Source organism: Coregonus clupeaformis, unplaced genomic scaffold (genome assembly GCF_020615455.1).
Source record: "Coregonus clupeaformis isolate EN_2021a unplaced genomic scaffold, ASM2061545v1 scaf3095, whole genome shotgun sequence".
Taxonomy (NCBI): Eukaryota; Metazoa; Chordata; class Actinopteri; order Salmoniformes; family Salmonidae; genus Coregonus; species Coregonus clupeaformis.
The window spans coordinates 28,648-53,033 of NW_025536549.1; the positions used below are offsets into that span (position 1 = coordinate 28,648).

Here is a 24,386-nt window from a genome sequence, read left to right on the forward strand (position 1 = left end):
CACTCACACAGAGTGAGACAGAGACACACAGACAGACACACACATAAGATGGTGTTGTGCAGTAGCAGGCCCAGAAGTTGTCCATGCTGGCCTGTGGCTGAGGGCTCAGTTAATAGCTAATTAATGCTCTTGTAAAAGAGCCTCCCAGGGGAGAACTGGGGAGACTGACTCTCACTGACTTTGTTGTGGAGGTCAGAGGAGAAACTATTCCTCCCCTCCATCCCTCTCTTTCTCTCTCTCCATCTCTCTTTCTTCTCTCTCCTTCTCTCAATCTGTAGTTGGTGTTGTTCACAGGGAAGTTGAACACCATCGCCAGCATTGTAACCATCTTCTTCCTGCTGGTCTACGCAGCTGTGGACCTGGCCTGTGGCTCTGGAGTGGGCCTCAGCTCCTAACTTCAGGTACTAAATCAATTTTTATTTATCACACACACCGAATACAACTGGTGTAGACTTTACAATTAAATGCTTGCTTACAAACCTTTCCCAACGATGCAGAGTTTAAAAAATAATAATGCAAAATCAAATAGTAACTAACAAGAGGAATAAAATAAAATACACAAGAATGGACCTATATACAGGGAGTACCAGTACCAGATCAATGTGCAGAGGTACGAGGTACTTGAGGTAGATATGTATATGAAGGCAGGATAAAGTGACTAGGCATCAGGATAGATAATAATACGAGTAAAATAAAGAACGGAGTAGCAGCAGCAGGTGATGAGTGTAAAAGTGTGTGTGTGTATGTTTGTGTTGCGTCGGTGTGTGCGCATGCGTATGTAGTGTTTGAATGTATGAGGGTGACATTGTAGTGTGTATATAAAGTCTAGTTAGTGTGCATAGGGTCAGTGCAAGATAGTCAGTGCAGATAGTTTGGGTACCATTAATTGACTATTTAGCTGTCTGGCTATTTAGCAGTTTTCTGGCTTGAGGGTAGAAGCTGTCTCGGAGCCTCTTGGTCCGAGAGCCGATGCTCCGGTAACGTTTGCCAGACGCTGGCTGGAGTCTTTGGGTGGCTGGAGTCTTTGGGTGGCTGGAGTCTTTGGGTGGCTGGAGTCTTTGGAAATGTTTTACACACGCAGACACAACACACACACACACACACACACACACACACACAAGTAGTGTTGTGACAGTAATTGAATAACTAACCTACAGTTATGGATGACGACATCATGAAAATAAAATAACTGTCAAAACTGTTTAAATAGGACTACATTCATTTTAGGAGTTTTAGATCTTTTTTAATTAACCTTATTTTCATGTAGATAAACTTTACCTAATAGCGGGGAGTGTTTACTAATGATTATAACCTACCCCAACCTGGAATGTTGTTCTAATTTGATACAAAATATATCCTTTTTTTTTTTTTTTTTTTTTTTGTATATATATATATATATATATATATATTTTTTTTGGGGGGTGGATCAGCTTAATATTGCAGATAGATTGTATCTTCTATCAATGTAATTGTCTGCATCACTTCCAATCACTTTTTTTTATATATATATTCCCCTTTATTACTTTTCAACCCCACCATCCTTTCCCTACTTGGAGTAAATTAGTGAACAACAACGCCCAGGCCTCTACTTCCGGTCTATACTTACTATCTACACCTTATGGACAGAGTTAATTTTACAATAATTCTATATCTATATATATATATATATATATATATATATATATATATATATATTTATTTTTTTGCTCCTGAACTTCTTCTACTCTCAACCTCTCCGATCATTTTCATGATGTCCATCCGGTTTGCTTCTAAATGCCATATCTTTCTAACTGTGCTCTTTCCCAAAAGCTCCCAACATACAACCTATATACTTATTATGGACACAGTATGCTTACATTATTAGCTATCTTTGTTATTATTTGTTGTTATTTGTTATTAGTCCCATCCTTCAACTCTATTCAATACCTCCCATCTATCTCTTAACACCATCCATATAGGATTTCTATTTGCCATATATATTTCAACCATACTGTGATGTTTTACAAAAGTTCTGAACCTTTCTATTCTCATTGCTTCTACAGATTGTGAATTAAAAATAAACATTTTTGCTAAAAGTATTATTATATTATTGATTGATTGACTATGACTTTTCAGATCACCCAGTAATGCTATCTGCAAGGTTAGTTCCAGGTAAATATTGCAATCCTTTAGCCATTCCTGGACCTGTGTCCAAAAACAAGCTACAAATGGACAGAACCAAAACAAATGATCTAATGATTCTATCTCTTCACAGCAAAATCTGCAGAGCTGGGAAGATTGTATCCCCCATATAAATAACATTCTATTGGTAGCAAGAATTTTATATAATAATTTAAATTGAAAGATTCTAATTTTTTGAATCCGGTGTCGTTTTTGCGTGTCAGTTCATAAACACTATGCCATGGGATCGGTACGTCAAAGATCTCTTCCCAACTATTTTGCAATCTATATGGGACTGCTGTCAATCCTTTGGTCCTTAAGTGAAACTGATATACTTTTTTATTTATCACAGTTTTCCTTAACCAATTATGTTCTTTAATGCAAGGCCGACAGACAAGTTCCTTACTTTCTCCCCCTTCAACTTTCCTCTTCCACTTTTTGCGGTAAGGCTGCAATTATTTGGTTGTAATTTTGGGTAGAGCAGACATTTCCATATGTTTTTGTTAGCTGCATGTGCGACATAACTCCACCAGTCCTACCGATGATATCATTTACGAAGATTATACCTTTTTTAAACATTCTGTCAAAAAATAAAGTTTTTTTGTCAATTAGTATATTTGAATTTAACCACAATATTTGTTGCATTATTTGTTCTGTCGTTTCTGGAGGATTAAATTGAAATTGCAACCAACTTTCTATGGCTTGTTTAGTTAGGTGACAGTGACAGATCCTGTGTTTCCTCTGTGTAAAGTTATGTGACTGTGGCAATTCCTGTGCTTACTATGTCTAAAGTTAGGTGACTGTGGCAGTTCCTGTGTTTCCTCTGTGTAAAGTTAGGTGACTGTGGCAGTTTCTGTGTTTCCTCTGTGTAAAGTTAGGTGACTGTGGCAGTTCCTGTGTTTACTCTATGTAAGGTTAGGTGACTGTGGCAGTTTCTGTGTTTATTCTGTGTAAAGTTAGGTGACTGTGGCAGTTCCTGTGTTTACTCTGTATTAATTTTGGTGACTGCTCCAGTTCCTGTGTTTCCTCTGTGTAAAGTTAGGTGACTGTGGCAGTTCCTGTGTTTACTATGTGTAAAGTTAGGTGACTGTGGCAGTTTCTGTGTTTCATCTGTGTAAAGTTAGGTGATTGTGGCAGTTCCTGTGTTTACTCTGTAAAAGTTAGGTGACTGTGGCAGTTCCTGTTTTTCCTCTGTGTGAAGTTAGGTGACTGTGGCAGTTCCTGTGTTTACTATGTGTAAAGTTAGGTGACTGTGGCAGTTTCTGTGTTTACTCTGTGTAAAGTTAGGTGACTGTGGCAGTTCCTGTGTTTACTCTGTGTAAAGTTAGGTGACTGTGGCAGTTCCTGTGTTTACTCTGTGTTAAGTTCGGTGACTGCGCCAGTTCCTGTGTTTACTATGTGTAAAGTTAGGTGACTGTGGCAGTTCCTGTGTTTACTCTGTGTTAAGTTCGGTGAGTGCGACCGTTCCTGTGTTTACTCTGTGTTAAGTTAGGTGACTGTGGCAGTTCCTGTGTTTACTCTCTGTAAGGTTAGGTGACTGTGGCAGTTCCTGTGTTTCCTCTGTGTAAAGTTAGGTGACTGTGGCAGTGACTGTGGTTACTCTGTATTAGGTTTGGTTACTGTGGCAGTTTCTGTGTTTACTCTGTGTAAAGTTAGGTGACTGTGGCAGTTCCTGTGTTTACTCTGTACTAAGTTCGGTGACTGCACCAGTTCCTGTGTTTACTACGTGTAAAGTTAGGTGACTGTGACAGTTCCTGTGTTTACTATGTGTAAAGTTAGGTGACTGTGGCAGTTCCTATGTTTACTATGTGTAAAGTTAGGTGACTGTGACAGTTCCTGTGATTACTTAGTGTAAAGTTAGGTGACAGTGACAGATCCTGTGTTTCCTCTGTGTAAAGTTATGTGACTGTGGCAATTCCTGTGCTTACTATGTCTAAAGTTAGGTGACTGTGGCAGTTCCTGTGTTTCCTCTGTGTAAAGTTAGGTGACTGTGGCAGTTTCTGTGTTTCCTCTGTGTAAAGTTAGGTGACTGTGGCAGTTCCTGTGTTTACTCTATGTAAGGTTAGGTGACTGTGGCAGTTTCTGTGTTTATTCTGTGTAAAGTTAGGTGACTGGCAGTTCCTGTGTTTACTCTGTGGAAAGTTAGGTGACTTTGGCAGTTTCTGTGTTTACTCTGTGTAAAGTTAGGTGACTGTGGCAGTTCCTGTGTTAACTCTTTATAAAGTTAGGTGACTGTGACAGTTCCTGTGTTTCCTCTGTGTAAAGTTAGGTGACTGTGGCAGTTCCTGTGTTTACTCTGTATTAAGTTTGGTGACTGCTCCAGTTCCTGTGTTTCCTCTGTGTAAAGTTAGGTGACTGTGGCAGTTCCTGTGTTTACTATGTGTAAAGTTAGGTGACTGTGGCAGTTTCTGTGTTTCATCTGTGTAAAGTTAGGTGATTGTGGCAGTTCCTGTGTTTACTCTGTAAAAGTTAGGTGACTGTGGCAGTTCCTGTTTTTCCTCTGTGTAAAGTTAGGTGACTGTGGCAGTTCCTGTGTTTACTATGTGTAAAGTTAGGTGACTGTGGCAGTTTCTGTGTTTACTCTGTGTAAAGTTAGGTGACTGTGGCAGTTCCTGTGTTTACTCTGTGTAAAGTTAGGTGACTGTGGCAGTTCCTGTGTTTACTCTGTGTGAAGTTAGGTGACTGTGGCAGTTCCTGTGTTTACTCTGTGTTAAGTTCGGTGACTGCGCCAGTTCCTGTGTTTACTATGTGTAAAGTTAGGTGACTGTGGCAGTTCCTGTGTTTACTCTGTGTTAAGTTCGGTGAGTGCGACCGTTCCTGTGTTTACTCTGTGTTAAGTTAGGTGACTGTGGCAGTTCCTGTGTTTACTCTGTGTAAAGTTAGGTGACTGTTACAGTTCATTTGATTACTTTGTGTGAAGATAGGTGACTGTGACAGTTCCTGTGTTTCCTCTGTGTAAAGTTAGGTGACTGTGGCAGTTCCTGTGTTTACTCTATATAAAGTTAGGTGACTGTGGCAGTTCCTGTGTTTACTCTGTGTAAGGTTAGGTGACTGTGGCAGTTTCTGTGTTTCCTCTGTGTAAAGTTTGGTGACTGCGCCAGTTCCTGTGTTTACTCTGTGTAAAGTTAGGTGACTGTGACAGTTCCTGTGTTTACTTTGTGTAAATTTAGGTGACAGTTCCTGTGTTTACTCTGTGTAAAGTTAGGTGACTGTGGCAGTTCCTTGTCCCTCTCAGTCCAACAGTTGCACCATTTCATTTGACCCAATAAAATCAACTGGTTATTGCACTGAGCTAAATGTTTGTAAGTTGGCCATGCATGTGTGTGTGAGTGTGTAAGAGAGTGCAATCATGAGTGTGGTTTTTTCTCTGTGAAAGTATGTTTGTGAGAAAGGCCCCATGCGTTATTTACAGTAATCAAGACTTGATTACCCAAGCAATGTTCTGAGAACGATAAGACAATGCTGTGACAACGCTGTGAGTGGGTGTGTGTGTGTGCGTGTGTGTTTATTATTGCAGGGTGAATTATGTCGGGGCCAGTGAGAGTTTGACCGGACAGTCACGGAGAGAGAGCGTTTATTGTGGAGGTACTCAATCTTTCTCTCTAGTGTACACAAACACTCACACACATTCACAGACAAACACTTTCTCTTTCTCTCCCTGTCTTTCTCACATTCACACACACACACACAGATAGACACACAACAAAAACATAAATAGTGGAAATGTCTACCTAGGAACAGAAAGCGTTCCAGTCTCTTACCATGTCTGAGTCTCCCTTAGGGTTCTTGTACTCAAACGCAGTTTTTCCATCTGAATCAAGGAAGACAACCCTGCTTGGTCGCCCGATCCTAGGAGAGGAGAGAGGGAGGGAGAGTGAGAACAGGAGTAAGGGAGAGACGGAAAGATAGAATTTTTGAGACTAGTTATTACTAATGATTATTGCACACTTATTGTTTGTTTTTCTGGCAGTGTGTGTGTTACCTCTGGTAGGTGATGGAGAAGGTCAGGCTGGTTCTAGTGAGAGAGAAGCGTGCCCGGGCCACACCACTGGAGCTGGGTAACCAGGAGTCTGTCACTCCCGTCAACACTGCTACAAAGTCTGGACACACACACACACAGTAAAGTAAAGATGTAAATCAGAATGACTGAATGGAGGAATGATTTTCTTGTTATGGAGGCAGTGAGAGTAAGTGTCCTTATATGAATAATGTACATCCATGTACTGTATATCGATGTACTGTATATCCATGTACTGCATATCCATGTACTGTATATCCATGTACTGTAAATACATGTACTACATGTATAATATGTGTGTGTGTTTCCATGGCAGGTAGCCTAGCGGTTAAGAGCATTGGGCCAGTAACCGAAAGGTCGCTGGTTAGAATCCCTGAGCAGACTAGGTGACCAAATCTGCCAATGTGCCGTTGAGCAAGGCACTTAACCCTGATTGCTCCTGTAAGTCGCTCTGGATAAGAGCGTCTGCTAAATGTCAATGATGTATGTCCATTTGTGTGTGTTTGTATGCGTGGGTTCGTGTGGCTGAGTGTGCATGCTCACCAGTGCGGCTCTCCCGGGGGAAATGTCCTCAGAGCTGAGGTATGAGCGGTCATTGTAGGACTTGTGCAGATCATCCTCTTTCTCCTTCTCCTGGAAGTACTCGAAGCCATCAAACACTGCCTCCACCTCACCTGGACAAGCACAACACAACACCCAGGGGATATTTACACAATACCTACAGGTTGGCATTACTTTAACATGAAGTAAGGAGAATCACAACAAATATTGAATGAGTGAAACAGCTAGAAAGAGTGAGAGTTACAGAGTGAAAGGTTGAAAGAGAGGAGAGGAATAATTCTAAAATGCTATTCCAACATTTCAGACAAGAGTTCTTTCAGTCCTTCCTAATTATCTCTGTCTCTCTCCCTCTCTTATTTCACTCTATCCACCCTCTCTGTCTAGCTGTCTCTCCCTTCCACTGTATCTCTCTCTCCAGGTGCCTCCTCCAATCCCTCATTGGAGCACTCCTGGCTCGTCTGGGTGCCACGGTACCAAGGTTTGTTTCTTTGTCCGAGGAGCGGAGGGGATGGGCAGTGACACTCGCGTGCAATCCCAACAATGACCTGCTCTTCCACACCACTGTGTGTCCTGATGTCATGAGCACATTTCAGTGCCTCACACACAAACACACAATCTGACAGATGACTCACACACACTGAAGTACAGACACACTGAAAAGCACACTGAGAAAACACATACACACTACGAGACAGACACATCATCATCAAAGAGTCCAGACTTATTTCTTCAAGGCCATCCACTTTACTCCTAGACTGTCTGCTTTACTTCTCTGTGTCCGCCTCATATCCTCTCTTTCTCTCTCTCTCTCTGGCTCTTTCCTCTACCTCTTTTATTATCCTCCTTTCTCTCTCTTTCATGGCCTTATTCCTCCAGTCCTCTCTCTCTCTCCCTCCATAGGGCACCCTCTAGGGCTTCTGTGTAGTGTCAGTCTCACCTCCCTGCATTCCACTATACTGTATCCTCAGGTGCACCAGTGAATATACACACACAAACGTGCAGATAGACACGCACGCACACACCGTTTTCCACCACTTAGACAAACACACTCAAAGCTTTTTAACATTTAGACAAACACACTCATACTTTTCCTAAAGACACAACCACAACACACTCCCAAGCTTTTCGCAAAATCACCACTATGACACACACACTCTCAACATTTTCCCACATGAACACAAACACACTCAAAGTTGTCTCAGTGCTGGGGGGCCGTGCCTCAGAGAAGCCCAGGGCTTTACCTTGACTTTCCATTACCAAAACACACTGCTGAATAACTATGGAGAAAATAAGACCCAACATGTGTGTGAGTGAACGTTTGCGCAGGTGTGTGTGTGTGTGGTGTGTGTGCACGCGTGTGTGTGTGAGTTTGATTGTGAGCCTGAGTGAATGAGGGAGTGAGAAAGAGGGAAGGAGAGAGAGAAAAAGAGAGAGGGGGAGGGAGTGTGTATGCTATATAAAAGGTGGTGAGTAACAGTGGGAACTAGGCTAAATCGGTCTGAATTGCCTTTGGTTCCCGATGGTTAGAGAATGAGCGTATTTGACACAGTCAAGTAGGAGAGACAACCTAGCCCAGAACTGCTACTGATTACCAATCAGCCTCTCTAGAGAACAACATAATGAAACTAACTGACCTAGAAGGGGTGTCCACATACTTTTCTATATATAGTGTATGTAGTGATGAGAGAGAGAGAGAGAGAGAGAGAGAGAGAGAGAGAGAGAGAGAGAGAGAGAGAGAGAGAGAGAGAGAGAGAGAGAGAGAGAGAGAGAGAGAGAGAGAGAGAGAGAGAGAGAGAGAGAGAGAGAGAGAGAGAGAGAGAGAGAGAGAGAGAGGTAACAGGAGACATGATGGGGCAGAATAGGTTGTTAGTAGGCTAGTAGAGTTTACCTTTGGGGGCAAGTCTATATAGTGATAGAGACAGTTAGTAGGCTTGTAGGGGGTTACCTTTGGGGCAGGTCTTGCAGCATTGTCCAGGTAGCAGCACTGGGTCATCACAGCTAGGCTCAGGACAGTCCTGCTTGACGTTCTTACAGCTCACCTTTCCCAACACCTTACCCTTACGACCCCTTTGCTGAAAAGAATAGATAGAAAACAACAACTCTTCATCCACACTGACCTCAACACTGTATCACACAGGCCTGATTATATTTGTTAAATGGGGTCATTTTGTGGGCACTAAGACCAGGAGATTATTTTGGTAATTGACTAATTAATAATTAATTAGTTCATTATTTTTACATCCAATTTCTGTCCATTGATAGGCCTAGGCCCAGTGGTGGAAAAAGTACCCAATTGTCATACTTGAGTAAAAGTAAAGATACCTTAATAGAAAATGACTCCAGAAAAAGTGAAAGTCACCCAGTAAAATTATACTTAAGTAAAAGTCCAAAAGTATTTGGTTTAAAATATACTTAAGTATAAAAAGTAAAAGTAAAAGTATAAATCATTTCAAAATCGTAGGTAAGTTGTCACTCCAGTAATAAACCTTCCCTAAATGAGCATGAATCATTTCAAAATAATTAAAACAATTTAAAAACTAATTCTTGTTTTTTAAATTTACAGATAGCCAGGGACACACTGCAACATTTAGACATAATTTACAAATGAAGCATGTGTGTTTAATGAGTCCACCAGATCAAAGGCAGTAGGGATGACCTGTTGATAAGTGCATGATTTGGACCTTTTTCCTGTCCAGCTAAGCATTCAAAATGTCACGAGTACTTTTGGGTGTCAAGGAAAATGTATGGAGTAAAAAGTACAATATTTTTTAAGGAATGTAGTGAAGTAAAAGTAAAAGTAGTCAAAAATATAAATAGTAAAGTACAGATACTTTAAAGTATTTTTTTGTAAGTACTTTACACCACTGCCTAGGCCTACATAATGGGTCCACTATCCAATATTGACATGTACTCTACTAGGCTTGTTGTTGTGAAGGGTGTTACTTACTGTCTCGCAGTAACATTGGACACAGTGCATGACCCCAAACGGCTCCCCGAGGTCAGGGTGCCAAGTGTCCTCCAGCGAATAGAATCTTCCTCCGAATGAACATCCTGCAATCAGACCAGAAGAACACATTTAGACAACAATACACTAGCAGGTGGTACAGTCCACATCTAAATGTAAAACTGGTGAGTAATGGGATAGCCAGGCCTATGCACTTGACAATGGGATGTGTACTGGACAGTTCACTGCGAAGTGAAAGACTGCATATTCCCACATTGGCGTCAGACAGAACAACAAAAATATTGTTCTGTCCAGCCAGACTGTGGATGTTTGACAGATAATCCATTCTGCGGCTGGGACATGTTGGGTGGATTGACTGTATGCCTCATGTGTTCCAGGAGCTCACCAGCGCATCCTGTTTCATTTAAACGGTGCAGGGGGCCCTCAAATTAATATAAAAATACCATTCACACAACAAACATGAAGCCATTTGGAAAGATAAATAAAAGGAATGCGCTTTTGGTAGCCTACCAGGGGATATGTAATGGAAACGAATTGATGTGTTTGGTTTCGAGTTTTTCAAATTGATTGGAAAAGTGGTATTAATAAAATTATTGCATTATAAAAAATACTGCATAAAAATTGACCCAGCAACAAGTGTTTGTGCCACAACCCTCCCCTGCCTAGCTCCATATGGGTGCATTCCTCCCTCGTTTCAAGAGTCGCTGTACACCGCAGTCACCTTAGCACCTCAGGCCCACTACCGCAGCCTGGAGGTGAGGCTCCCCGGTGCCAAGTTCACTACTGTTTATTTGATATTGTGCGGTTGCCGTAGCTGCTAACAACCTGGTTCTCATTATTCTTTCATAAAGTGACTACACTTTAAACAGTCCAGTCGCGTTAGAGTTAGACGGAGCACCAAGCTTGCCCGCAAAACTCACTGCAATATAAATCACTGCTTGGCACAGCCAGAGAAGGCCACTAAAGATCTGCAGTAATGGAAAGTCGATTGATTACAGTTTCCAGGATTGGATAAACGTTATTAGTGGCAGTTGTTAATACACTGCTCTAACGCCTTGACTTCTCACTCTCATGAGATCAGTAGGCCTACCCTTTTAAAAACAAGCAGTTTAAAGCCCTGCACGTGGACCAGATGGCATTCTCACTGGTTATGACTAATACGTTTTCTGCAAGTTTGTTCATGATGTAACCATAACAGTGGGCAGTTTGAGGAAGATGCACGAAAGCAAAAAAACAAAATTGGGTCGATTATAAGGAGAAGAGGTCTGATGCTGTGCAGTCAGACACTTTGATAGACAAAACGATAGGCTAGGAATACGGTGTGCCTGTAGTAGCCTAAGCAGTCATCTAATGACGGTCTTAAAAAGCTATAGACATATCAGACTATACATTCAAACTTAAATTCGGCAGATTAGCAAACGAGCACTAGGCTAGCCTATATAGCTGAGATGCCCCTGCCAGAATTCAAAACGCAGCAGGGGTCATTATAGGTCATTAATTGAATTCAGATATTCACCCTGAAAATAAGTGACTTTGACTGAAGTAGAAGAGGCATATTGGCTCACCTGACATGCCCTTGGATGGTAAAGGCTCCCTCTCGGACTGGATGGGCAGAATGGGCGACTTCAGGCGTGAGGCCAGTCCTGAGTGCAGCCACGCGCAGCTCATCACGCACAACAAGAAACTCAGCGCGCCGCGAGTCTGCATCCCGGAGAGGGGCAGCATCCAAAACTCGCTCCGGTTTCTCTTTTCCCTTTTTGTTCTTGAAAACCTCGTTTTTAGAAGCTTTCACGTGTAGGTAAGTTGTCACTCCAGTAATAAACCTTCCCTAAATGATCATGAATAGGTTAGCATTCAAGTCACCAGATAGCCTATTCGTTGATGGTCTTTAAGTTATTCCTATTCCAGAAATAAAGGCTCCCAAGTTATGCGAAAGAGAAAAGCAGAGAAAGTGACCAAAGATGTTGGAGGTTTTCTGAGGAGATGACTGCACCCAGCCCAGAAGCGTATGTCCCGTCCGTGCGGGTCTCTTCCCACTTTATACTTTCCCTGACACTTGGAGCAGGCACGGGCAGGGAGGGGTGAGAAAGAAAGGAGTGGGTGGGGTTAGGTGAACGTCCTAGAGCCTATACCGCTAACCTAATTCCATGTAAAATGTGTCAGAACACCTAGTGAAAGAAAGTGAAATCTTCAGGGCTTTAGCCTACAGTAGGCCAGGGAGGAATGTGTGTCTGTGTGTGCAGCCTGTTCTGTATTTATACAACTGCGTCTAGAGTTCAGACCTAAGTGATTTAACAGAAACAAATGAACATAGTTTGAATAGCTCAGGCGACGTGTTTCAATCTATGTTGGTCCTCTATCACAGAATGGTCTATTTTTATTTAGCACTTTATTTATTTTTGGCCATATTAACTTCAGCTTCAAATACCTACCATTCCTACCTGAACATTCATACGTGTGTAGCCTATTTGTAAGCCAACGGTTCGATTGAACTCTTATGTCGTTATAAAGTTACAACTCAATATAATCCTGTTTTTGGATAGTGTAGGACTACTGTTCTAGATTTCTATGTAGACAAAGTCTCATTGAATAAGAATGTCTGAAGTCATCTACAATATTGACTCATTCTTTATTATTTTGTTTATAGGAAAGTTATCTTGTTGTAATAAAAGTGAAAAATACATACAACAAACACTTGATTTAGGTTTGTTGTAAATAGAGCAATATGCTTCCCACTCCTCCATGTTCTATAGGCACGAGAATGCTTTCAAGAGCCTTCAGTCTTGGTCCCTAGGGAGGCATCACTAGCGCTCTGCGGGTCAAGTTTATATTACTGTAGTGAAGTGCGCACGGTGATTTATTTGAGGAAGTTCACAGCAAGGGTCTCGCCAATCAGTCAGTCTGGGGAACAGTAATCATCCCTCAGTGAGTTGAAATACAGGACAACCCCCCACCATGAGACAGAATAGGATGATAATACAGTAATGATAATAATAATAATAATAATAATAATAATAATAATAATAATAATAATAATGGCACATAATAACTAATTAAATCTTTGGACATTAATTTGCTTATTGTAGCCTAAAGGGTCACCGACTGAACACTCTTTGTGTGCCCTTCTTTCCCAATGTCCCAAACTACCCCAACGAATAATAACACAACAACAATAAAGTAGGCCTAATTTAAGGGGGCTTGGTGGCCAGGCTGTGAATCAGGCTGTTTAGAGAGAAGGACCATATATCTATCACTGATTGTAGCTTTGTCTGTCGCGCTCCGGAAACTGAGCAAGGCTCTCGCCTCGGAACCCTCCCCAATCCATCCACATGCTAAACATGACGATACAATATGCTCAATGGCGATAGCCAAACCATTCAATAAGAAACCAGCACGTCTCCTATTCTGCCCGAGTGACCCTGGCTCTAACAAGGGCTATAAACAAGGACTAAGAAAAGGAAGGGACAACAAAACGATGTCTCGAAGCATAGGCCTATATCCAAAATTACGTTTTCTAAAGTCTTAGGTAGGGCTGTGACATTATGGCATTTTGGGTAACGGTAATTTTTGTTTAATTTTTTGTTTTGTTTGTAGGCCTAATGCATCATAATGCATCTTTGAAAATGTGACATCATACCTAATGCATACAACACAGCTTGTCTCAAAAACGAATGGTTTTGACTGCTTGCAACTTTTGGAAATGAAGCTTTTCCTCCCAAACGTGCTTACCCACATCCTGTAAAAATAAAAAACTGCTATTGGGTAAACTATATCTACTTGTATATGAAGTTGAATCCCCCTTCTCCGAAAATGCATATATTAAGACAATGATGTCGATATATATTTTTTGGTTCAGGGTTATTGTCCATAATTGTCGGTTACATGATTATATGATAATTGTGCCAGCACTAGTCTTAGTCTACTTGAATAAAATTACATCCTATTTTCTGCATCAGTTTGTATTTATGGGCTAGTTCCACATAAGCCAGGGTAGGTGGAGATAGAAGTGAATGTGGGAACCCCTAAATATCTGTTAATGTATTGGAATAGAAAATAATGTATATTGTCATCAATGAAAAGTGTGGCTATTTGAAGAATCTCAAATATAAAATATATTTTGATTTGTTTAACACGGTTTTGGTTACTGCATGATTCCATATGTGTTATTTCATAGTTTTGATGTCTTCACTATTATTCTACAATGTAGAAAATAGTAAAAAATAAAGAAAAACCCTTGAAAGAGTAGGTGTGTCCAAACTTTTGACTGGTACTGTATATATACAGTGAGGGAAAAAAAATATTTGATCCCCTGCTGATTTTGTATGTTTGCCTACTGACAAAGACATGATCAGTCTATACTTTTAATGGTAGGTTTATTTGAACAGTGAGAGACAGAATAACAACAAAAAAATCAGGAAAAACGAATGTCAAAAATTGTATAAATTGAGTTGCATTTTAATGAGGGAAATAAGTATTTGACCCCTCTGCAAAACATGACTTAGTACTTGGTGGCAAAACCCTTCTTGGCAATCACAGAGGTCAGACATTTCTTGTAGTTGGCCACCAGGTTTGCACACATCTCAGGAGGGATTTTGTCCCACTCCTCTTTGCAGATCTTCTCCAAGTCATTCAGGTTTCGAGCCTGACGTTTGGCAACTCGAACCTTCAGCTCTCTCCACAGATTTTCTATGGGATTAAGGTGGCTAGGCCACTCCAGGACCTTAATGTGCTTCTTCTTGAGCCACTCCTTTGTTGCCTTGGCCGTGTGTTTTGGGTCATTGTCATGCTGGAATACCCATCCACGATCCATTTTCAATGCCCTGGCTGAGGGAATGAGGTTCTCACCCAAGATTTGACGGTACATGGCCCCGTCCATCGTCCCTTTGATGCAGTGGATTTGTCCTGTCCTCTTAGCAGAAAAACACCCCCAAAGCATAATGTTTCCACCTCCATGTTTGACGGTGGGGATGGTGTTCTTGGGGTCATAGGCAGCATTCCTCCTCCTCCAAACATGGTGAGTTGAGTTGATGCCAAAGAGCTCAATTTTGGTCTCATCTGACCACAACACTTTCACCCAGTTCTCCTCTGAATCATTCAGATGTTAATTGGCAAACTTCAGACGACCCTGTATATGTGCTTTCTTGAGCAGGGGGGACCTTGCGGGCGCTGCAGGATTTCAGTCATTCACGGCATAGTGTGTTACCAATTGTTTTCTTGGTGACTATGGTCCCAGCTGCCTTGAGATCATTGACAAGATCCTCCCGTGTAGTTCTGGGCTGATTCCTCACTGTTCTCATGATCATTGCAACTCCACGAGGTGAGATCTTGCATGGAGCCCCAGGTCGAGGGGAGATTGACAGTTATTTTGTGTTTCTTCCATTTGCGAATAATCGCACCAACTGTTGTCACCTTCTCACCAAGCTGCTTGGTGATGGTCTTGTAGCCTATTCTAGCCTTGTGTAGGTCTACAATCTTGCCACTGACATCCTTGGAGAGCTCTTTGGTCTTAGCCATGGTGGAGGGTTTGGAATCTGATTGATTGATTGCTTCTGTGGACCGGTGTCTTTTATACAGGTAACAAACTGAGATTAGGAGCACTCCCTTTAAGAGTGTGCGCCTAATCTCAGCTCATTACCTGTATAAAAGACACCTGGGAGCCAGAAATCTTTCTGATTGAGAGGGGGTCAAATACTTATTTCCCTCATTAAAATGCAAATCAATTTATAACATTTTTGACATGCGTTTTTCTGGATTTTTGTTGTTGTTATTCTGTCTCTCACTGTTCAAATAAACCTACCATTAAAATCATAGACTGATAATTTATTTGTCAGTGGGCAAACGTTCAAAATCAGCAGGGGATCAAATACTTTTTTCCCTCACATTGACAATGTTAGAAATAATGATTTTTAATATAAATAATAATTGTGTCCTTCAAACTTTGCTTTCATCAAATAATCCTCCATTTGCAGCAATTACAGCCTTGCAGACCTTTGGCATTCTAGTTGTCAATTTGTTGAGGTAATCTGAAGAGATTTCACCCCATGCTTCCTGAAGCACCTCCCACAAGTTGGATTGGCTTGATGGGCACTTCTTACGTACCATACTGTCAAGCTGCTCCCACAACAGCTCAATAGGGTTGAGATCCGGTGACTGTGCTGGCCACTCCATTATAGACAGAATACCAGCTGACTGCTTCTTCCCTAAATAGTTCTTGAATAGTTTGAAGCTGTGCTTTGGGTCATTGTCCTGTTGTAGGAGGAAATTGGCTCCAATCAAGCGCCGTCCACAGGGTATGGCATGGCGTTGCAAAATGGAGTGATAGCCTTCCTTCTTCAAGATCCCTTTTACCCTGTACAAATCTCCCACTTTACCACCACCAAAGCACCCCCAGACCATCACATTGCCTCCACCATGCATGACAGATGGCAGCAAGCACTCCTCCAGCATCTTTTAATTTGGTCTGCGTGTCACAAATGTTCTTCTTTGTGATCCGAACACCTCAAACTTCGATTCGTCTGTCCATAACACTTTTTTCCAATCTTCCTCTGTCCAGTGTCTGTGTTCTTTTGCCCATCTTTTCTTTTTATTGGCCAGTCTGAGATATGGCTTTTTCTTTGCAACTCTGCCTAGAAGGTCAGCATCCCGGAGTCGCCTCTTCACTGTTGACGTTGAGACTGGTGTTTTGCGGGTACTATTTAATGAAGCTGCCAGTTGAGTACCTGTGAGGCATCTGTTTCTCAAACTAGACACTCTAATGTATTTGTCCTCTTGCTCAGTTGTGCACTGGGGCCTCCCATTCTACTTTCTATTCTGGTTAGAGACAGTTTGCGCTGTTCTGTGAAGGGAGTAGTACACAGCGTTGTACGAGATCTTCAGTTTCTTGACAATTTCTTGCATGGAATAGCCTTAATTTCTCCGAACAAGAATAGACTGACGAGTTTCAGAAGAAAGTTTTTGTTTCTGGCCATTTTGATCCTGTAATCGAACCCACAATTGCTGATGTTCCAAATACTCAACTAGTCTCAAGAAGGGCAGTTTTATTGCTTCTTTAATCAGCTCAGCAGTTTTCATCTGTGCTAACATAATTGCAAAATGGTTTTCTGATGATCAATTTGCCTTTTAAAATGATCAACTTGGATTAGCAAACACAATGTGTCATTGGAATAATGGCATTGGATAATGGGCCTCTGTATGCCTATGTAGATACAGTGGGGCAAAAAAGTATTTAGTCAGCCACTATTTGTGCAAGTTCTCCCACTTAAAAAGATGAGAGAGGCCTGTAATTTTCATCATAGGTACACGTCAACTATGAAAGACAAATTGAGAAAAAAAAATCCAGAAAATCACATTGTAGGATTTTTTATGAATTTATTTGCAAATTATGGTGGAAAATAAGTATTTGGTCACTTACAAAGAAGCAAGATTTCTGGCTCTCACAGACCTGTAACTTTTTCTTTAAGAGGCTCCTCTGTCCTCCACTCGTTACCTGTATTAATGGCATCTGTTTGAACTTGTTATCAGTATAAAAGACACCTGTCCACAACCTCAAACAGTCACACTCCAAACTCCACTATGGCCAAGACCAAAGAGCTGACAAAGGACACCAGAAACAAAATTGTAGACCTGCACCAGGCTGGGAAGACTGAATCTGCAATAGGTAAGCAGCTTGGTTTGAAGAAATCAACTGTGGGAGCAATTATTAGGAAATGGAAGACATACAAGACCACTGATAATCTCCCTCGATCTGGGGCTCCACGCAAGATCTCACCCCGTAGGGTCAAAATGATCAGTGGCGGCTGGTGAAAAATATTCTCGGTGGGGCTGTGCCATACTTTTTTTTTCCTGTAACCATCGCGATATATTTTAACACAAACTGCAGGACAGCAGTGCTCAGTGAAACATTCAGTAATTATTTAATGCCAATATTAAAAAGTTGAGGCATTCTTACACAAAAACATATTACACAAACCCAAGCCTTTCATTTGCATTTAAAGTGAACTTTTCACCATTGGTAGTAAACAGGCAACGCAACAGGCATGCTGTCAGAACAGAGTGGAAAGTGGACAATAACATGAAATTATTATAAAGTTTATAGGAAATCTTACACTGTATGAAAGGATGTATAATATAGAAATGGATATCAAGTGGATGAACTCAAACCTTTGACTGGAAGAATAGCATACAGTATTTTATGATCATACTAAATGTGACTAATTGTTAATGTGCTCCAGAACTGCAACAATTAATTGATACAAAACAACATATATACAGTAATATTAGCAAAGACACTATTAAGACTTTCTAGAGTACCATATATAACTGGATTTTTTATGCTAAGGTCAACTATATACAAAGAAACATGCGGCCAGAGCTGCTCTGTGTGTGTGTGTCTGTCATCTTATTTGTACAGGAATTTTGCCCGTCTGTCCTTCTGAGTGGCAAACCTCTCAATGACCCTTTGATTAAAGTCAGGAATGTCCCTGACAAGTTTCTTCTCCATGGAGAGCATGGCCAGAGCGTTCAGGCGATCCTGTGTCATGCTGTTTCTCAGGAAGGTCTTGATCCTTTTCAGTGTAGAGAAGCACCTTTCTGACTCAGCAGTTGTCATGGGTGTGGTGATGAGGATCTTGAGGAGGCTGGCAGTCTCTGTGAAAGTGCTCTGAAGGTTGTTCTCCATGAAGAACTGGTACAGGGGCACTGCACCACTACAAGCCTTGAACTCACTGTTCTCATAGATGAGGGACAGTTTGGTTTTGAGCTTGGCCTTGTTCAACATGGGGTACGCCTCCACGGTTGTTTCAAGCGCTGTATCGGGGAACTTCACACTGTGTTGTGGGAACAACTCTCCGTGCAATAGTGTTGCGCTGATGAGGTGCTGGGTGAAGGAGAACCTCTCTTTGGCATGACTCAGGATGGTATCACATACCTGTAAAAGATACATCATCAGCTTTAATTTGCAATTAAGCTATTTTGATGCAAGTGATCCTGACTGACACATGCCTATGTCCAACTCAAGTATATGATTACCAAGGTGCTGATTGTTCAGGGTTTTGGCTACATACTACCAGGCCTGAAAAAAGTTCTAGGTGGGAAACACTGACAATTACATCACAACTTACCTCTATAGCCAACCTCTGTTGTTCTCCTGGTCCCAGCATCCTCCGTCGCTTGATGGGCTGTTGCTGCTCGTCAGATGCGCTGTCCCCACACAAAGAGGGAATTGAGGCCCTGGGTCCAAAAAATAAAGTTTAATTTGATAACTTGCAATCAGACTTCTTAACTCACTGTAATTCCCCCTCAACACACAACCAGTGACTTATATATATATATATAGACAGACAGACAGACAGACAGACAGACAGACAGTGTGTATATACACACAAACTATGTCTAGTAACTGCTTTTAACCTGTGATGTACATAATTAACTGATGTTATTACGTTTTAAAGCCTTTTTCTATTACATTTGTGAGAGGGATGCAACATAATTTTGTTCTGCTGTTCACTTAGCAATAAAGTTAATATTCAATAACAACTAGGCCTCTTCTAGAAATTGACCTGGTGGACACCTGAATAATTATTACAAACTGTGTAGTACTTTCCTGCATTATTATCAACGTCTGATTGTGTCTTCTCTTTCCTTTTAAAATACTAAAACAAATATAATTGTGACGGCTCTATGATAATCACTCACACAAGCACCAACTGGCAGTGGGTGGAAACGTCAGTCGTCTCGTCAGCTTGAATGGCGATAAAATCAGCACTCTTTACTTCCTCCAGGATGTAATCCTTAAGCATTGACAGCATACAGTCCAACAGCTCGTTCTGTATCGTCTTTGACGTGCCCTTAAAAACGGTAGCTGTCTTCAGGTGCTCCTCCAGCACACTGTCGAGGGAGGCAACAAAATCCACTAAGCCCCGGAAAATGCCGGGGTTGTCTGAGGAGTCAGTCTCCTCGTGCCCACGCAAGGCCAACTCAAAAGCCCCACAGAACTTCACACAATCGATAATTTTGGATAGAATGTGCCTGTTTTTATCCACCTCCTCATTGTGTTTCCTCACCGCAATCCTGTGGCCGTCATCCAGCTGCGTAGCAATGTTCACCCTTCCTAATACAGCTAGCTTTACAGAGTTGTCCATGTGTGCCCTGGTGTTCTCATGTTTCTTTACCTTCTCTGACAGGTGCTTCATATCCCTCACTCCGGTACCTGTCCATGCTGAATCTGACCCTCGTGTTTTTAAAAAGCAAGCACGGAAAGCAAAATAAAGCATTAGCATCAGTGCACCCAGCTAGCCAAGCCTTCCTGGTGTACCAGCTACGGGAGAAGCCGCGCATATACTGCTTCCCTTTCTCGCTAGCCTGCTGTCTGATTGAGAGGTCAGGTTGATCTGGGCCCAGCTCTTTCACCCGAACTTTCTCTGACAAAGTTCTCCTCTCAAACGGATCTTGGAGGAGAGATTTCACCGAGTTAGGGTTGGGTCTTGGAGGAGTAACGTTTACGTTCGCCATTGTTGTCTAGTAAAAATGGCGTCACTGGACCCCGGTCCTTATTTTATCAGGGGCGAGCTTGGGGCGGTAAAATAATCGCCCTCCTTGGATTCGATTTAAGATCGCTTATTGACTACATTTTATGTCATACATTCATATCTTAAATTAGCAATTGGCTTAACTGCTACGTAGACCCGCCTCCTCGGGGCACTTTCTGTATCGCCCAGAGCTGACGAGGCGTTTGACAGGCAGAGGAAAGGTTGCGAATATGATTTTCTATCATATCTTACACATATTACTGTGTGCATTCCATATTTCAAACACACAAATATTGACATACTGATGTTTTTATTATTATTATTATTATTATTTTTTATTTTTATTTTTTAAAATAATTTTATTTAAGGGGCGGCGCCCTAGCGCCCTCTATCGGCCAGCCGCCACTGAAAATGATCACAAGAACGGTGAGCAAAAATCCCAGAACCACACGGGGGGACCTAGTGAATGACCTGCAGAGAGCTGGGACCAAAGTAACAAAGCCTACCATCAGTAACACACTACGCTGCCAGGGACTCAAATCCTGCAGTGCAAGACGTGTCCGCCTGCTTAAGCCAGTAAATGTCCAGGCCTGTCTGAAGTTTGCTAGAGTGCATTTGGATGATCCAGAAGAGGATTGGGAGAATGTCATATGGTCAGATGAAACCAAAATAGAACTTTTTGGTAAAAACTCAACTCGTCGTGTTTGGAGGACAAAGAATGCTGAGTTGCATCCAAAGAACACCATACCTACTGTGAAGTATGGGGGTGGAAACATCATGCTTTGGGGCTGTTTTTCGGCAAAGGGACCAGGGACGACTGATCCGTGTAAAGGAACGAATGAATGGGGCCATGTATCGTGAGATTTTGAGTGAAAACCTCCTTCCATCAGCAAGGGCATTGAAGATGAAACGTGGCTGGGTCTTTCAGCATGACAATGATCCCAAACACACCGCCCGGGCAATGAAGGAGTGGCTTCGTAAGAAGCATTTCAAGGTCCTGGAGTGGCCTAGCCAGTCTCCTGATCTCAACCCCATAGAAAATCTTTGGAGGGGAGTTGAAAGTCTGTGTTGCCCAGCGACAGCCCCAAAACATCACTGCTCTAGAGGAGATCTGCATGGAGGAATGGGCCAAAATACCAGCAACAGTGTGTGAAAACCTTGTGAAGACTTACAGAAAACGTTTGACCTGTGTCATTGCCAACAAAGGGTATATAACAAAGTATTGAGAAACTTTTGTTATTGACCAAATACTTATTTTCCACCATAATTTGCAAATAAATTCATTAAAAATCCTACAATGTGATTTTCTGGATTTTTTTTTCTCATTTTGTCTGTCATAGTTGACGTGTACCTATGATGAAAATTACAGGCCTCTCTCATCTTTTTAAGTGGGAGAACTTGCACAATTGGTGGCTGACTAAATACTTTTTTTCCCCACTGTATTCCATTAAAAGTAAGCTGTTTCCAGCTACAATAGCCATTTACAACATTAAGAATGTCTACACTGTATTTCTGATCAATTTAATGTTATTTTAATGGACAAAATAAATAGCTTTTCTTTAGAAAAAAATTAAATTTCTAAGTGACCCCAAACTTTTGAACGGTAGTGTAGTTGAAGTCGGAAGTTTACATACACCTTAGCCAAATACATTTAAACTCTGTTTTTCACAATTCCTGACATTTAATCCTAGTAAAAATGTCCCTGTCTTAGTTCAGTTAGGATCACCACTTTATTTTAAGAGTGTGAAATGTCAGAATAATAGTAGAGAATGATTTACTTCAGCTTTTATTTATTTTATCACATTCCCAGTGGGTCAGAAGTTTACATACACTCAATTAGTATTTGGTAGCATTGCCTTTAAATTGTTTAACTTGGGTCAAACGTTTCAGGTAGCCTTCCACAAGCTTCCCACAATAAATCGGGTGAATTTTGGCCCATTCCTCCTGACAGAGCTGGTGTAACTGAGTCAGGTTTGTAGGCCTCCTTGCTCGCATGCACGCTTTTTCAGTTCTGCCCACACATTTTCTATAGGTTTGAGGTCATGGCTTTGTGATAGCCACTCCATTACCTTGACTTTGTTGTCCTTAAGCCATTTTGCCACAACTTTGGAAGTATGCTTGGGGTCATTGTCCATTTGGAAGACCCATTTGCGACCAAGCTTTAACTTCCTGACTGGTCTTGAGATGTTGCTTCAATATATCCACATAATTTTCCTTCCTCATGATGCCATCTATTTTGTGAAGTGCACCAGGCCCTCCTGCAGCAAAGCACCCCCACAGCATGATGCGGTTGGGATGGTGTTCTTCAGCTTGCAAGCGTTCCTCCTTTTTCCTCCAAACATAACGATTGTCATTATGGCCAAACAGTTCTATTTTTGTTTCATCAGACCAGAGGACATTTCTCCAAACAGTACGATCTTTGTCCCCATGTGCAGTTGCAAACCCTAGTCTGGCTTTTTTATGGCAGTTTTGGAGCAGTGGCTTCTTCCTTGCTGAGCGGCCTTTCAGGTTATGTCGATACAGGACTCGTTTTACTGTGGATATAGATACTTTTGTACCTGTTTCCTCCAGCATCTTCAAAAGGTCCTTGCTGTTGTTCTGGGATTGATTTGCACTTTTCGCACCAAAGTATGTTCATCTCTAGGAGACAGAACGCGTCTCCTTCCTCAGCGGTATGACGGCTGCGTGGTCCCATGGTGTTTATACTTGCGTACTATTGTTTGTACAGATGAACGTGGTACCTTCAGGTGTTTGGAAATTGCTCCCAAGGATGAACCAGAGTTGTGGAGGTCTACAATTTTTTTTCTGAGGTCTTGGCTGATTTCTTTTGATTTTCCCATGATGTCAAGCAAAGAGTCACTGAGTTTGAAGGTAGGCCTTGAAATATATCCACAGGTACACCGCCAATTGACTCAAATTATGTCAATTAGTCCTGTAAGTCGCTCTGGATAAGAGCGTCTGCTAAATGACTAAAATGTAAATGTAAATGTAATTAGCCTATCAGAAGCTTCTAAAGCCATGACATCATTTTCTGGAATTTTCCAAGCTGTTTAAAGGCACAGTCAACTTAGTGTATGTAAACTTCTGACCCACTGGAATTGTGATACAGTGAATTATAAATGAAATAATCTGTCTGTAAACAATTGTTGAAAAAATAACTTGTGTCATGCACAAAGTAGATGTCCTAACCGACTTGCCGAAACTATAGTTTGTTAACAAGAAATGTGTGTCGGCCTTGCATTAAAGAACATAATTGGTTAAAGAAAACTGATAAATAAAAAAGCATACCAGTTTCATTTAAGGATCAAAGGATTGACAGCCATCCCATATAGATTGCAAAATAGTTGGGAAGAGATTTTTGATGTACCGATTCCATGGCATAGTGTTTATGAACTGATACGCAAAACAACGCCTGATTCAAAACTTAGAATTGTTCAATTTAAATTATTATATAAAATTATTGCTACCAATAGAATGTTATTAATATTGGGGATACAATCTTCCCAGCTCTGCAGATTTTTGCTGCGAAGAGACAGAATCATTAGATCATTTGTTTTGGTACTGTCCATTTGTAGCTTGTTTTTGGACACAGGTCCAGGAATGGCTAAAGGATTTCAATATTTACCTGGATAACAACTAACAACAACTAATAACAACAAGATAACTAATAATGTAAAGCATACTGTGTCCATAATAAGTATATAGGTTATAGGTTGAGAGCTTTTGTGAAAGAGCACAGTTAGAAAGATATGGCATATAGAAGCAAACTGTCACGGATTCTGCCGAGGCTGCTCCTCCTCCTTGCTCAGGCAGGCTTCGGCGTTCGTCGTCCCCGGAGTACTAGCTGCTGCCGATCGATGTTTCGGTGTTTGTCTTGTTTAGTCTTGAGTGTTTACACCTGTTCGCTATTATGTTTGATTGTAGTCCCTATATTTACCCCTGTCTCTCGTTTGGTAATTGTGTGTTATTGCTTTGTTTCCCGTAAGGTCGTCATTGCTGTTTCGTATGCGTGTATTTGTTTCCTCCCTGTTAAGAGGTTTTGTTTTGTATGTTCGTTTACTGGTTAGTAAAGTACGTCTGCCAGTAGCTCTGTGTCCTGCGCTTGACTTCGCTCACCGCATACACGTCGCCTTTGACACAAACCGGATGGACATCA

General features: G+C 41.5%; 1 protein-coding gene across 2 annotated transcripts; it reads right to left on the bottom strand.

The window, feature by feature from the left end:
• Positions 1-5,887: 5,887 nt before the first annotated feature.
• Positions 5,888-12,697, bottom strand: LOC123489633 (chordin-like). Of its 2 annotated transcripts, XM_045220066.1 has the most exons (7): positions 11,270-12,697; positions 9,687-9,790; positions 8,685-8,811; positions 6,722-6,852; position 6,607; positions 6,143-6,260; positions 5,888-6,009 (listed from the first exon to the last, which is right to left on the bottom strand). In XM_045220066.1, exons 1-7 carry the CDS (start codon positions 11,427-11,429, stop codon positions 5,892-5,894), a joined length of 759 nt encoding a protein of 252 aa, XP_045076001.1. In that variant the 5' UTR covers positions 11,430-12,697; the 3' UTR covers positions 5,888-5,891. The 2 variants fall into 2 exon arrangements, 1 of the variants encoding a protein (XP_045076001.1); XR_006660577.1 differs by lacking the exon at position 6,607 and having other exon boundaries at positions 5,901-6,009; positions 11,270-12,696.
• Between the last annotated feature and the right edge of the window lie 11,689 nt (positions 12,698-24,386).

Coding starts and splice junctions, on each gene's coding strand:
- LOC123489633 (XM_045220066.1), bottom strand. CDS start 11,429: ATGCTGCCCCTCTCCGGGATGCAGACTCGCGGCGCGCTGAGTTTCTTG. Junction 9,791..11,269: donor ACCATCCAAGGGCATGTCAG/GTGAGCCAATAT, acceptor GTCTGATTGCAG/GATGTTCATTCGGAGGAAGA. Junction 6,010..6,142: donor TTCTCCATCACCTACCAGAG/GTAACACACACA, acceptor CTCCTCTCCTAG/GATCGGGCGACCAAGCAGGG.